Here is a 14,426-nt window from a genome sequence, read left to right on the forward strand (position 1 = left end):
TAGCCTAAATGAATTGAATAACACAACCACTTCTCATTCTTAGTTTAGAACTTAGTATTTAGTTTTTGCTACTTTGACATTTATATATGAACTTTCTAATGAATTTCAGTTTGTATTTTTCATATTTTGAAATATAATCTACTTTTTCGAGGCACACCTAATTACATCTTGCGGTGCACCAATGCGCCGCGGTGCACAGCTTGGGAACCACTGCACTATAGAGTTTACCGTCTGATCTGGTGTGAAGGTAGCCACCATCAGTTGATGTTCTAAATGCGTGCTTCAACATTACTGCGAAGAAGTCATATATATATACACATATACACGCACACACACACATATATACATATATACATGCATACATACATACATACACACACACACACACACACACATATATATATATATATATATATATATATATATATATATATATATATATATATATATATATACACATACATATTTAATATATATATATATATATATATATATTAAATATGTATGTGTATGTATGTATATATGTATTTATGTATGTTTGTATGTATGTATGTATGTATGTATGTATGTGCGCGCACTTATGATATAAATATATAAATAAAATATATATAAATGTATACATCTATACATACACATATACATGTATATGTATATATATATATGTATTGTTGTATTTCGGAATCGTCATTTTCTTTTTGCCAAATATACACGTATATATACATGTACATATATGTAAATATATATATATATACATCATCTTCTTGGCATATATCTGTGTGTGTATGTGTGTATACATATATATTCATTTTATTCAAATATTTACATTATATTCGCGTGTGTGTGTGTGCGCGCACACACACACACACACACACACACACACACACACATATATATATATATGCATATAGAAACGGTGTGTGTGTATGTATGTGCGTGTGCTTGTGTACAAACACGAACGTTTTATATAAATAAATACGCACATTAAAACAAACATCAACCGTCACTCGAATATCCCAAATATCTCCATTTCTCTCTCACTCTCTCTCTCTCTCTTTCTCCCTCTCTCTCTCTCTCCCTCTTTCTCCCTCTCTCAATATATATATATATATCCCCTCTCTCTCACTTTCGTACGCTGACACACACACACACATGCGCACGCTCACACATGCACACCTAATGTTTATGTGTGTGTTTGACCATGTATGAATGTGTGTTTTGTGTATGTTTAACCAGAATACGGGTGAAATTACCCACAGTTCAATGTTTTCTGAAATTCTAGAAATACTTTTGTTATTTGAGGTTTCTCTAGCTGAAAAAAAAAACCTCCTTGTAAGTAAATAATTTCTTTAAATCATTTAACAGAATCACATACCGACTCCATTCCTATTTTGGCATCGATTTAAACAGGAAATCTCACTAAAGTCTTGGAATCAATTTTTTGTTATGCTGAATATTTCCAACTAAATGTAGTTTTCTGTTGAATTTTGCCCAACTTTGTTTTGAAGCAACCAAGAATTAATTTACCAATATCAAGTGATACTTATCAACACCAGTAACTGGAACATTTTTACCAATTCTTTAGTATACAAGAAAGTCATAACCGATCTACATAAATGATGTATGTTCGTTGATGCTATTTTTGTTACTATTGCATTTATTGTTGGTTTTCTACCCGTTTAGGTATGATCCTTTAGTGGTCAATAATCTAAAAACCAAAACTAAACTTCTAGATACTAGAATCGTTATTATTTCAAGAACTACAAGAGCTTCATAAATTGAAACATGTCGTGTGGAATTGTGTTGTTGTTTGTGACTGTTGTGTCCAGTTTGGTGATTGCAGCTCCCTTGAACAAGGAAGTACCATTTAATCTGAGTTCAGTAAATCAAATGAATTTTGACTTCAGTATGGTAAGTCTCTTTACTATTAGTTCTATCTGTACTTTCATATGTTGGTAACTTGGGAAGACTATAGCCCCCTCCCTCCCCGCCGCCAATACCAGCACTACTCCCCACTTAACAGTACTTTCTCGGACGTGCCTTTATCAGAGTCGGCTCTGTTGTAAGCATTTGGTAAGAACGCATAAACACCTTCTGCTCTTCCCTAGACACCCAAAGATAAAACTAAACCACCTGGCAATTTATCTCTCCTCTTCTCTAACATCCGTGGACTCCGATCCAACCTAGACCACACACATGACTTATTACTAATGCAAACAACATATTTTATTATCCGAGAAACAAATCTTTCAGCTTTTATCTACAAACTATCTCTATTGTCATCGCTACACACTTGACTCAAACTTAACTCCGAAAGTATCTGTGTATACATAGATGTTACTGTTCCTGCTGCTCACTTCTCTTGCCTGAATTATATGGTGCACAATTCTAGTTACTCTAGTTCAAAATCTCTCTTACCCACTCCTCCGAAGAAATAATGCCTCATCCACTGATCTCCGAATTCTTCCGACCACCACATTTACTGTACCTCTTCTTGCATCGATGATTTCCATTATATTCCAACTTTTTTGAAATTATTTTCTTGGTGACATTAATATTCACAATCGTTTATACAGCTCCTATTCATCTCATTCTAATGCAGTAATCTTCAACTCGCTACATCACTTTATTTTTTTTTACGATTCGCTTAATGTATCGTAATGTATTGTATGTATGGATGGATGGATGGATGGATGGATGGATGTTATTGATTATTTAAATTCTTCTTTTGAGGAAGGAGTTCTTTTCTGATAAAGATACAAAGCTCCATCATTGAAATGTAGATAACAAAAATGATGTCACGTTTTAAACTTGAGAAAAGTCTTGCATATTTTTACTGTTCTACTTACAGATTGTATCTGTAATGTGCGAGTTAATTGGTTGATATTTTTTTTCTGAAAACCTTATCTTATCCCGATTTCAATAGAAATTTTCAGTCTTCAGATTTTCTGAAATCCTTCTAATTTGTTGTTTCTCATGAACAGTACTCAATAGCTAAACATATTAGGACGAATATCCTTACCGACTCTTCTTATAAATCAAATAATTCCTTTCAACTTTTGTCAATCGTTCATCAAAACGATTAGTTTTCTTTTCATGATAAAAAAGAAACGGTGGATACCTTAAGTTCTCGAAATTCCACGAGAAACAATCACCATATTTGAAATGATGATGTAATTCAACAATCTTCAGTGATTTGTTCGGTAGACTTAATCCATCATTCTGTTAACACCATCACCTGGCCCGTAGGTGCCGTTAGCGGAGCATTTGAGTAAGTATTTAGTCCCACCAGGCACAGAAAATCTAAAAAATGTTTATGAGGGCAGTTTTTCTTCTTATAAATAAACCATTAAAAAAAGGTGAACAAATCCTAATTTTAAATTATTTCTCCCTGAGTGGCCATCTTTATTCTCTTTAGTAATCGACGTGAACATCTGACAATCACTAAGTCAAACGACCTGACTACATTAGATACCCAAATACTTTCACTATCCATAAAGAAAATTGCTATCCGAGACAACAGAGAACACTTCGTCCCCCTGGTTAGTTTTTTGTTTCAAGAACTGCTTCTAACATAAAACAACGTGTCTTACATTAGCATACACACACTTGGACAAAATGTTCTTATATAAATTTAGCTTATGTTACATATACATGCCCATAATAAGATAAGTATTAACTTTCGTTCATCAGGGAATTTTTACTGCTCATTTCCTAAAGCATCTTTTGGCTAGGTCTGTTGTGACCCGCTAACACTTCTTCGCGTTAGATAATACATATATATATATATATATATATATATATATATATATATATATATATATATATGTATGTATGTATGTATCTATGTATGTATGTATGCATATTTGTACGTATGTATGTATATGTATACCAAAAATAATTAAATAAATATGTATGTCTATACCGTATGTGTGTACGATCAAGTTATATATATATATATATATATATGTATGTATGTATGTATGTATGTATGTATGTATGTATGTATGTATTTCGTATTATTCGTATTTCCATACCCCAGCGTATACGGAGGGAATTAGTCTTGCTGTACAACCGAAAGTATTTTTAAGTGTCCCTAGAGAAATGCATACACTCATAGGAAGGAGTACCCGTGGTTTTCCATTAGAATTATACCATGGTGATAAACATCTTCACACCAAAATTTAAACATAGAATCTATATCCAAGCTGTTAACAATATATTATCGTAACGGAGACACTGAGAAGTTACTGACCGAGTAAATGAAGAGTTGAAGAATATATGTGTCCTGGTAACATAATCAAACATGTATGTAATCCGGAAGATTGTTGAGTTACTATCTGTTATACATATGTCTCAACCAAACGACCAACATCTGACTGAAGTGACATCAAAAATTCAAGTTCCATGTTAAAATACACTTGGAAATAACTACTGATATATGAAGGCACCTCGAAATCGTTCCAACCTTAAGTTTCGCTCTCAATGAGGATCTATCCTAACAACAAAAAATCTGTTAAACACAGCTAGGACCGCATCCCAGAGACTAGACCTCTTCAGGTCCGATATGTATCTCAGCCCCCGACAATTATTGATACTCTACAAAGCTCGTGTGGTATCCATAATGGAGTATTGCTCCCATATTTGGGATCGTGTTGCTACAGCATACAAAGACATTCTAGACAGCAGAAAAGGGCTGCTCGACTGGTTGGCAAAAAGTCGTACACAAATTTGTTCCAGCCTCTGTTCCATAGGCGCAATATTTTCTTTCTGCGCCCTCTTCTGCTGCAGCTTCTCCTTAGAGCAGGCTAGGTTCAAACCACTTCCAATTATGTATTGCCGCCCAAATCGCTCCCACCCCTACCCCATCCTCTTATCTCCTTTATTGTGTTCCCCGCAATAATCGCTGCGTTCATTCCTTCCTTTCTAAAACGTCGAACCTCGGGAATTCTGTTTTTGTTCAAATATTTGTCGCGAGTGTTCACATAGAAATCTTCAAGACGAACATTAATAGCACCAAACTCACCGATCTAAGAGAGCCTGTGAAGGTCAAGGGGCCCAGTAAGTAAAAAGATGTCCTGCACTTTGTCGGGTTACCAATTCTAACCTGTTAGGAATCCGGAAAGCTTTCAGACGTTCACCAGTTTCAATCAATGAAAGCTATAGATTATTTTTAAACATTTATTCGGGCTTGGTCACCAATATTTACGTTAAGTGTATATGTTGTTGCAAATAAAAAAGCGGTAAATTTTTAAAGGGATGATAGACAAGTCTTTCTTCAAGATATAAAAGTATTTTCTTGAACGCTAAACGGAGTTAACTGCATCACAGCGGATTCAGAAATGTTTAAGGAAATCAACAGCAAAAAGTTTTTTGGTTAACCAAAGTTCACAGAGTATCTTGTCATTACGAGCACGTACATATAACACTATTTGTGTGTGCATGAGAAAAATTTGTCAACATATATTGCATGGCCTGAGCCGGATAGGGAATTGTTCTTTGTCGTCTTAGATATTTTTCATCATGGAATGTTAAACGAATATCAATTTTAATAATTATCATAACGCAGATACGTCGTGAAACAGATTCAAGTGAATTCATATGACTGGTCGAATGCGACCAACAAGTGAAAAAATTTTGCCGGGCTAGCAAAGAAACAAGAAATAAAAACCTACCTTTGAGGTTCTTCCATAGTGTATAATAGGTACACGGCGAGTCAGTGAGTCATATGTTCAGGTTTCAAATCTGACAAGAAATTTTGCTCCATATGCATGCATACATATTTGATTATGTTACCGGAAACCTAACATAGATTATCAAAGTAGTCTATCTTGAACCAACAACCTAAATATTAACTCTTACTTTGATGGTTATACTTTTGCACTACTGAAACAAGAAACAACAGTTATACATTGTCACGAGGTTTAGTTAACTGTTGCCATGATAGATATAGGGTGAAGGATATGAGATGCTGGTAGTTGAGATGGGTTCTGGCTGCGTAAAATGAATGGGACAACACTTGTGAACAAATAACAGAATTTTATTTCACCGCACAAATATTTTCCATGCTGGTCATCAATTGAAAATGCGACAACAAAATTTACACAGTAGAAAGGACAACTCTTACAAATAGTTTAATAAGAAAGCTCTGTGAGTAAACTGCCTAGACAGGAGAAAATATACATACTGGGTTCATGTTGGTGAACTAGAGCTATTATATAGGTTAAGTGAAAGCCATGAGAATGGCTGCTAAGAGCAGCAAAATGAGAATATGGTTAGCTTAATTGCGGGTGGCTACAAATTGAAGTTTAACACTCAAAACGTGCCTATTTATAAGCTTTGTAAAGGAACGTTCTCAGCTTCTAGAACGATGCATTACGTGGTATCTCGATGCTGATTGGTCCACAACTCGGCCGATATCATGAAAAAGCTGTTGGTAAGCTGTGATTTTAACTTGGCAGTTTGTCGATTCGCTTTCGAACCTTGCAACAACTTGATACACAAAAGAGATTGGGATGCAAGTTAGCATCTAACAGTGACACCTATGCACTCTTAGTAGAATTAAATTGAGGATGACATACATGTCATGAGCAGTTGTTTCAAAATTTTATCAATGTATCTACATATATATGTACATACCTATAGAAGCATAAATAGTATACACAGTACTTAAACAGGCATAACAGTGTGTAAACACGTAAACAGTACAAAAACATATACACGCACATAAGCAGTTATGAAGTCCACAAACTTGTATACTAACATGATTCGTGTGGCAACAGCTACTCTATCAGTGCAAGTTTACACACATATACACACACATACATCATCACACACACACATCATCACACACACACACACACTCACTAACTCACACACATATACTCACGCTCTCACACATGCCCTCTCACACATATATATCTATATATATGCACACAGTGACTGATTCACAAAACTATAAATTTCAAGAGACATTTTAAATGAAACAAAAGAGCCGTGTTAAATGTTTGTGATCGCCTTGACTGGCAAAAATGCAAATATATCCTAGTGAAATAACATGCGAACAAGCGAAATGTGACAAGCAATGTTACAGGATCCAAAAGACGGAGGAAAATACTTTTTATAAATGCGCTTGTAACAAGGAGAACGTAACCAGGGAACGAAACTGTCAGTTAAAAATAAATAGTCCCCAGGGTTTCTACAAACAATTAATCACGTAGATCAGAAGTTTGCAAATCCAGGATTCATGTTTATTATTATTGGAGCAACAGGATACATACCAACGTGCCTGGAGCAAAATATGGCTGAACTTGGGTTGTAGGGGAGAGAAAACAACTCTTTAATCCATAAGCTACAAATAGTCACAATATCTGGGACAATAAAAATCTGCAAGACCTTCTTAAGTTTCACAACCTTACTACCAAGCAGGTGGGAGGTCCAAATTAACTCTAAATCTAACAGAGAAAAAGAAAACATGCATACATACGAGATGCATACATACATACATACATACATACATACATACATACACACACACACACACACTCACACACACACACACACACATACATACATACATACATACATACATACATACACACACACACACACTCACACACACACACACACACATACATACATACATACATACATACATAAAATATATTTGCACGTCAGCATATTCATAATCAACCTTTGGTGGTCAGTTTTCAGGAACTTGGCACACCATTTGGAAAAGCAAGAAATTTGTCCACGATGATTCAATCAATATTGAGTCTAAAGAATTTTCTTCAAACTCAAGAGGAAGTATTTCATTTGTGGAAACGGATGCAAGGTAAAGTTCGTCCTTTTAATCGGAATATTTTTAACAAATGGAAAATAAGATAGCTTTAAATCGTTTGAATGAAAAGTTTATTGTATGCAATTTTAACACTGATGAAACACGAGAAAAGGGAGTTGTAAAATATCCAGAGTTATTACTGCCCAAGAGCAAAAAGTATTGGTCTCTCAACAAAATGATTGATTGTTTGTAATCCAATATCAATATTTACGCTCACTAATTCCTCTCTTTTTAAGCCATTATTAAGGTTACACTAGTTCGGTGTGATTGAACCATTAAACTGTTGGTTTTATATCAGCGTGACCATTTCCTAAGTTAGTTGTCAACGAAGGTTAGCAAGCCAAGGCTGTAGAATCAATTAAACCACCCAATACAATGTCACACCACCATATTTATAACAAAGACTGACACCGTGAGAAGGTATTAGTGAAGACATAATAATATAAGGAGAGGCTATGTACTGGCACATGTATGATTTGTTAACGTCATACAGAACCGCTCATTAATCACGACATGGGACCAGTAAGACCAGATAAAACATGTTACTTCATTATAGTGATATACTGTTTTACTGCTTTACTAATTTTAGCTATACATACATACAGACAGACAGACAGACAGACAGACAGACAAGACCTGCTGAGAAGAATTGAGGTTCTAGCCAAAATTCCAAATAATGATCCAGATATATCTGTTTCCTCATTCTACGACTTTTTAACTGAGATAGTATGTTAAATTCTGCTCATTTTCCCGATTTCTGTTGGTCCGTTATATATTTTCAGTGAGATTGGTGATTAAATTGGGGGCTTTTACTTCCACTTTCTAGTGAGCTGGTGCTTCGTGTACCTTCTAATATAATTATGAATATGTGTATGTGTGTGTGTGTGTGTACGCACGCACACACATACACACATATAGTCATCATACTCATGGATCATGAGATAAGCGGAAAGAATAGCAATATTTAATCATATATCCAGATATATTACAATATATTCTCTTGACTCAGATTTGTAACTTCTGTAACCTCTGGTTTAAGTTTGAAACTCTTTAGATTACTTTGACATGATTTCTAGAACAGCATACAGTCAGCCTTTTAGTGCTGATCCTCCAGTATATAGACATCTATATAATAATTGATAATGTCTTTATGTACACCTTTTGAAACTTGATATTCAAAGGGAATACTTTATAGGACTGTAAAACACTAAACTAGTCCTTGACCATCAACTCGGCCTTGATATGGTAGGCAGAGCGGGTAGTGGCTTTCGCAACCGTACCTCATACGTAGTAATCCATGAGATTACAATCGGGGAATTAGGAGGCCAGAAATTGGGGCTGGTGAAGTCGTACAAATTATCGGACAGCCGCTTCTGCTGCCACATGTATGGCCTTTCAATAGCAACCTTCTCCAGCCAGGGTTTGCTCACAGTCTCCAACAGATTCACATAATTGTCTGAATTGAGCCCCGGCTGTTGAATAAATTCTAACGTGCTGACACATTCAGAACGCCTGTTGTGTCCCTTCCTGCTTGTCACTGCTTCGTAGTTTCCGTTGCAGCTCTCCAGGTCACGTCTTACAGCCTTAAGACAGAGCATTGAGCAGCAGGCATGCCGTCACTATTGTTAATACGCGGCGCAAGTCATCATGATACTGGTAACTCTTTTCCGGTATTCAAATGGCTTTCAATCCTCCATGTTAGCTACCTTTTTCTCAACTACGACTTTCTTTAATCTTCATGCTTTCCAATACATCAAGCTGTTCTTGAAAGAAAGGAGACATTAAAATCGTCAAATTTAGCTCGAATACTCTCTACTACAACTAAAGTACTTTGGTAACATATATGATTTTTCTTTTCTTCGCAATAGAGAAAACAAGTTGCACTCGACACCTGTAACTGGGGTGGCAAAAACAGACAAAAACAGTAAGTGTATTTTTTTCTTATTTCTCTTGCATTTTGTATTTCTCTTGTGATAAAACGCTTGAAAGCATGAGGAAACTATCGTATTAATGTATGGTTTGACGATATGCATAGATAACTGTATGGGTGTTTAGCGTGAATGGATATAAAGATAATATAGGAATAAAGCTTCAATGTATATAAATGGAAATATAGTTTGAATATACTCGTATAAAAAGTCATATTGACTGCAGATGAATAGTTTAAATATTTGTAGAGATATAAATTGTATGAATATATGTGAAGCTAACTGTATGGAATTATATTTGGAATATATATATGCAGATATTTTAATAGAAATGTTTGAATATATATAGAAAGAGAGAGATTTGTAGCAGTCTAGTTCGAATGCTTATAAAGGTAACTAAATGCAAGTGTAATATGATTATATGAGAGATAACTATATGGAGGTATACTTTAAATATTTGTAGATGAGTAATTCAATGAGATGGGCTTTAAATGTATAGAGTGATATATAAGTGGAGCTATTGTTTTAACAAATATAGATATGTACAAATGGAGCTATAGAATAAAGATATGGAAGAGTGTAGAACACAAATGAATGAAAATATAATTTTTGGAGTTTCTGCTGTATAGATGAAGAATTCAGATTCATTCATGTACGTCTTCACAAGTTGTTTTCATACCAAGACAATATACCTATACTTTTACATGTTTTCGTAATAGTTGAGGTAGAGGAGTGGGTGACTGATACACACAATAGAGATAGGTTGAGTTACAACCCTCATGGAAGATATTTTGGATGGACATGCGCGTAGATAGGGAAAAAGTTTTTCTTTTTCTAAATTTGGTAAACAGGATACGTATCTAGATTGATGCACTGGTGAATAGCGTCGAAAATAGTTTTGTTTATGGTGATTTATACAATGACACTAATATTGGTGCATTCTTAATATTGAAGCAAAGGGTACTGAACACTATATAAGGTGAAACTAACTTCATTTTATAAAATACATAGCCTGTGTGTTGGTGACAGAATACTACTTCAATGAAGTAGAAAATGTTTAATAGGTTAATCATAGAAGTTCATTCGGTATATTTAACCTTGAAACTACATAGCCCTATATATAGTTTAGTTCAAATTTTTTAATCAAAGCAAAATAGTTGATAACACTAACAACATATTATTTTGGTTAAATATTTCGACTGAGTATTTTATTTGAATGCAACACAAGTTTCGAAGAATTTAGAAAGTAAAGAAATAAACTAACACCCACCCACCACTCTACGCAACTCATTCAAGAAACTATGGAAGCTGGTAACTTAAGATGCTCTCCGAAATATTCTATATAACAATACAATGGATTTATGTGTGGATTATCCTGTTACCAAAAAAAGTGAGGGTTTGTTTCTGCTTTATAAAGCAGCATCAGCACAACTCTGAAGCTGCAACAGTTATATTACTTCTAAGGAAATTTTCTGATTATCACAAAAGAGTTTAAAATTAAAAATGAACATTGAAATATTTGTACTTTTATAAATCAGTCACGAAGAGGATGATGAAGAGACAAATTGAATAGTAAATTTCGAGAGGGAATTGCCGTGATTCCTGCATTTCCTGACCACATGTATCACATATGTAACAGATATATATTACTGATAGATGTAATGAATGCAACAGTTAGTAGTATTAATAGCAGATTATCTAAATTCCGTGGGACAGTGTGATATGCACTAAATGAACCAATAGAAGGAAAAAGATTATTTCTTACAGATTTTATTTATGAGTCAGTTCTTCGATAGGAGCAAGTTACAAAGGCTGTATCAGTCGGCTGTTTTACAGCGATGACGGGACGTTGATAGTAAGAACAGCAGCCCTGTACTTCCGGCCACGAATCGGATAGTAAAGAGAAATAGGCATACTAGAAAGATATAGACATATTCGTGCGCCAAAGTGTTGGATGAAAAAAAGAGAGAGGCATGTTCCTTTGGCAAAGTGCCGGGTGAGAGAGAGAGAGAGAGAGAGAGCATGCACTTTCGGCAGCGATGCCGAATAAAGAAGGAAGAATTCTATTTAGTGTTCTGTATTTATACATGTTTGAAAGTTGGATGTAGGTTGAAGAACAAAAGAAGGTGAATGCGTTTATCTCCGTTGAGCTGTTAAGTTAAGGAACAGAACTTATCTAAGTATGATAGTTGACATGCATAAATTTACAATTGCAATTGCCGAGAACAATAGAAAGGAGCCTACAGAAGAAAAAAATCTAGTCTGGGGTTTTGATTCTTGGCTAAAAATCCAGGAAACAATCATTTTCATCACTATCACCTTTTAGTGATGTTTTCAAAAACGAAACGATTCTAGGAAAATTGACAGAGATGTACACTGCGTGAAAATTTAACAACATTCTAATTTGTGAATGAAGAATATAAAGTGTACAGGATACAGGTGGATGTAATGCAAGATCAGAAATATGAAAGATAATAAGAAAGGAAATCTGGGGATATACATTTGGGACAGCAGGTGCATATTCGAGTGCGTTGCAATAGCATACAGGGCCGGTTATGTACAGAGCGTGCCGTCTGGTTTCGTGCGTGTCAGCTTGGGAACAGCGTTAAGTGAGTTTGCTCGTAACTGGATACCGAATTGTTTATACATGTACGTGGGAACGGTGCAGCTGCGGACTTCCGTTGAAGGAGCCGAGGCAGAGAGTGCCATTCTGAATCCTTGGTCTAATAGGAAAATTTCTGGTAGAAGAGTGCATTCTGTGGAAGGTGCTTTAAATGAAGTGCAGAAGCCTAGTGTGTCTGGCACTGTAACTAAATGTGATTGCTGTGGGAAAGCAAATACGACAAACTAACTGCAAGACAAATGATGGATGCGCAAATTCAGGTAACTTATTCTATGCGCATCGTAACCAGAGTGAGATCATAAAGAGGTAAGTCTCTGGAAGTGCGAGCGCAGAAAGCATGGTCCGTGTTTCATAGTTCAAAGAGGCATCCGACGTGCGCAGAGTTGACACAGACATGGAAACTAATTGCTGAAGGCACAAATATTAGAGAGAGAGAGGGAGGGAGAGAGAGAGAGAGAGAGAGAGAAAGAGTGTGTGTGTGTGTGTGTGTGATAGTGGCTGTAAGCGTGAATGCATGTATATACGAACGTTTCTTTTTTTAAGATATATATATATATATATATATATATATATATATATATAGAATTCTGCAGCAAAAAATAAGTAAACAAGCAAAAACCTGCAAGCATTTATGCAAATAAGCAACGTACAATATGTGTTTATTATTTTTCAGTTACAGTGAGGATCGTCTCAACGGACTACAATTCTACGGCACTGCTCATTTACTGTACCGATCTCACAGAGTCTACATGTCATCCAGACCATTACTATTTCGAGATAGCCTCAAGGACGCGCACAATGGAACCCGATGATGAAATACGGATTCTGACTGAAATAAATACTGTCAGTGGAAGATTTGAAGAAATGACGTACCTGGGTGCAGGTAACTTTCACATTCACATTTAAGGGAGAAAATATATTATAGTCATGAAAACAAAACGTCAGATTATGAGAATTAGTTCTTAGTGATACATTCTGAGATTATGTCATCTGAGGTCAAGCTAACGAGGAATCTTCAATGCGGACGTTCGACCAGCTAAAATGATCAACTAGAGCTTCTTCAAATTACAATTTACAATTAAAAAAAAAAAAAGTAAACATGGGATAGTGTGATCACACTCATTCCTATACATAAGTAAAAATGGGATGAGTGTGATCACAAGTCTACTCGATCAGGGCTGATTTGAGGGTGACAACAGCATTCGAGGGATCAGAATAAGTAATATAGCTAGACAAATGTCATATCCGAAGAACTACAGCATCCGGAAGAATAAATTCTAGTTTTACATATTAGGGTTTCCGGATAATATGCACATGGGTCATCAAAACCTCTGGAAATTATAAAATCTGAGTGACTAGGACATTAAAGAAGTATGACATCACCGGAGATAAAAGGATACCCATGGAAATAGACTTTAGCTTCTTCTTCAAATTTGATTCAATCATCATTCTTTACCAGCATTCAAACAATATCTATCCTGTCAGTGATCCTGATATACCCCTATCCTTGTCTTGTTGGTTGACTCATAGAAATCCATTCTGTTTGAAGATAATTTATATCCCTACATTCCATCTACTTCACTTAGATTTTTCATTTTGAGTTATATTTAAATAAACATTTTTTTCTCACAAAACATGCAATATGGACTTCTCTTCTTGTGACTGTGAAATAGTCCAAACTGTGAGTCATCTGAAGGTTTGCTCTTATTGTATTTTCCTTGATATTTGAATAATTTGAGAAACAACACAAATGTTTCGCAATATTGCATAAAAAGAGAGAAGATTTTAGATAGACATGTCATAATTATTATATCCGTTTCTAATTTTGGAACAAGGCCAGCAGTTTCTGAGGAAGGGATCAATCGATTACATTGACTTCCAGTGCTCAACATTTTATCGATCACGAAAGGATGAAAGGCAAAGTCGACCCCGACGGAATTAGAATTCAGAAAATAAAGACGGACGAAATGCCGCAAAGCATTTTGCCCGGCATGCTAACGATTCTGCCAGGTCGCCGCCTTTGTCATAACAATAATAT

At 35.3% G+C, this 14,426-nt stretch overlaps 1 protein-coding gene across 1 annotated transcript in view; it reads left to right on the forward strand.

The window, feature by feature from the left end:
• Window positions 1-988: 988 nt before the first annotated feature.
• Window positions 989-14,426, forward strand: part of LOC106871838 (uncharacterized) — a 46,004-nt gene continuing 32,566 nt past the window's right edge. Inside the window, exons 1-4 of the mRNA XM_052965558.2 lie at window positions 989-1,908; window positions 7,704-7,831; window positions 9,706-9,761; window positions 13,062-13,271. Coding sequence (XP_052821518.1) covers window positions 1,783-1,908; window positions 7,704-7,831; window positions 9,706-9,761; window positions 13,062-13,271 — 520 coding nt within the window. The 5' untranslated portion in view covers window positions 989-1,782. The remainder of the gene's footprint in view (window positions 1,909-7,703; window positions 7,832-9,705; window positions 9,762-13,061; window positions 13,272-14,426) is intronic.

Source organism: Octopus bimaculoides, chromosome 2, assembly GCF_046866305.1.
Source record: "Octopus bimaculoides isolate indiv1 chromosome 2, ASM4686630v1, whole genome shotgun sequence".
In the NCBI taxonomy this organism is placed as follows: Eukaryota; Metazoa; Mollusca; class Cephalopoda; order Octopoda; family Octopodidae; genus Octopus; species Octopus bimaculoides.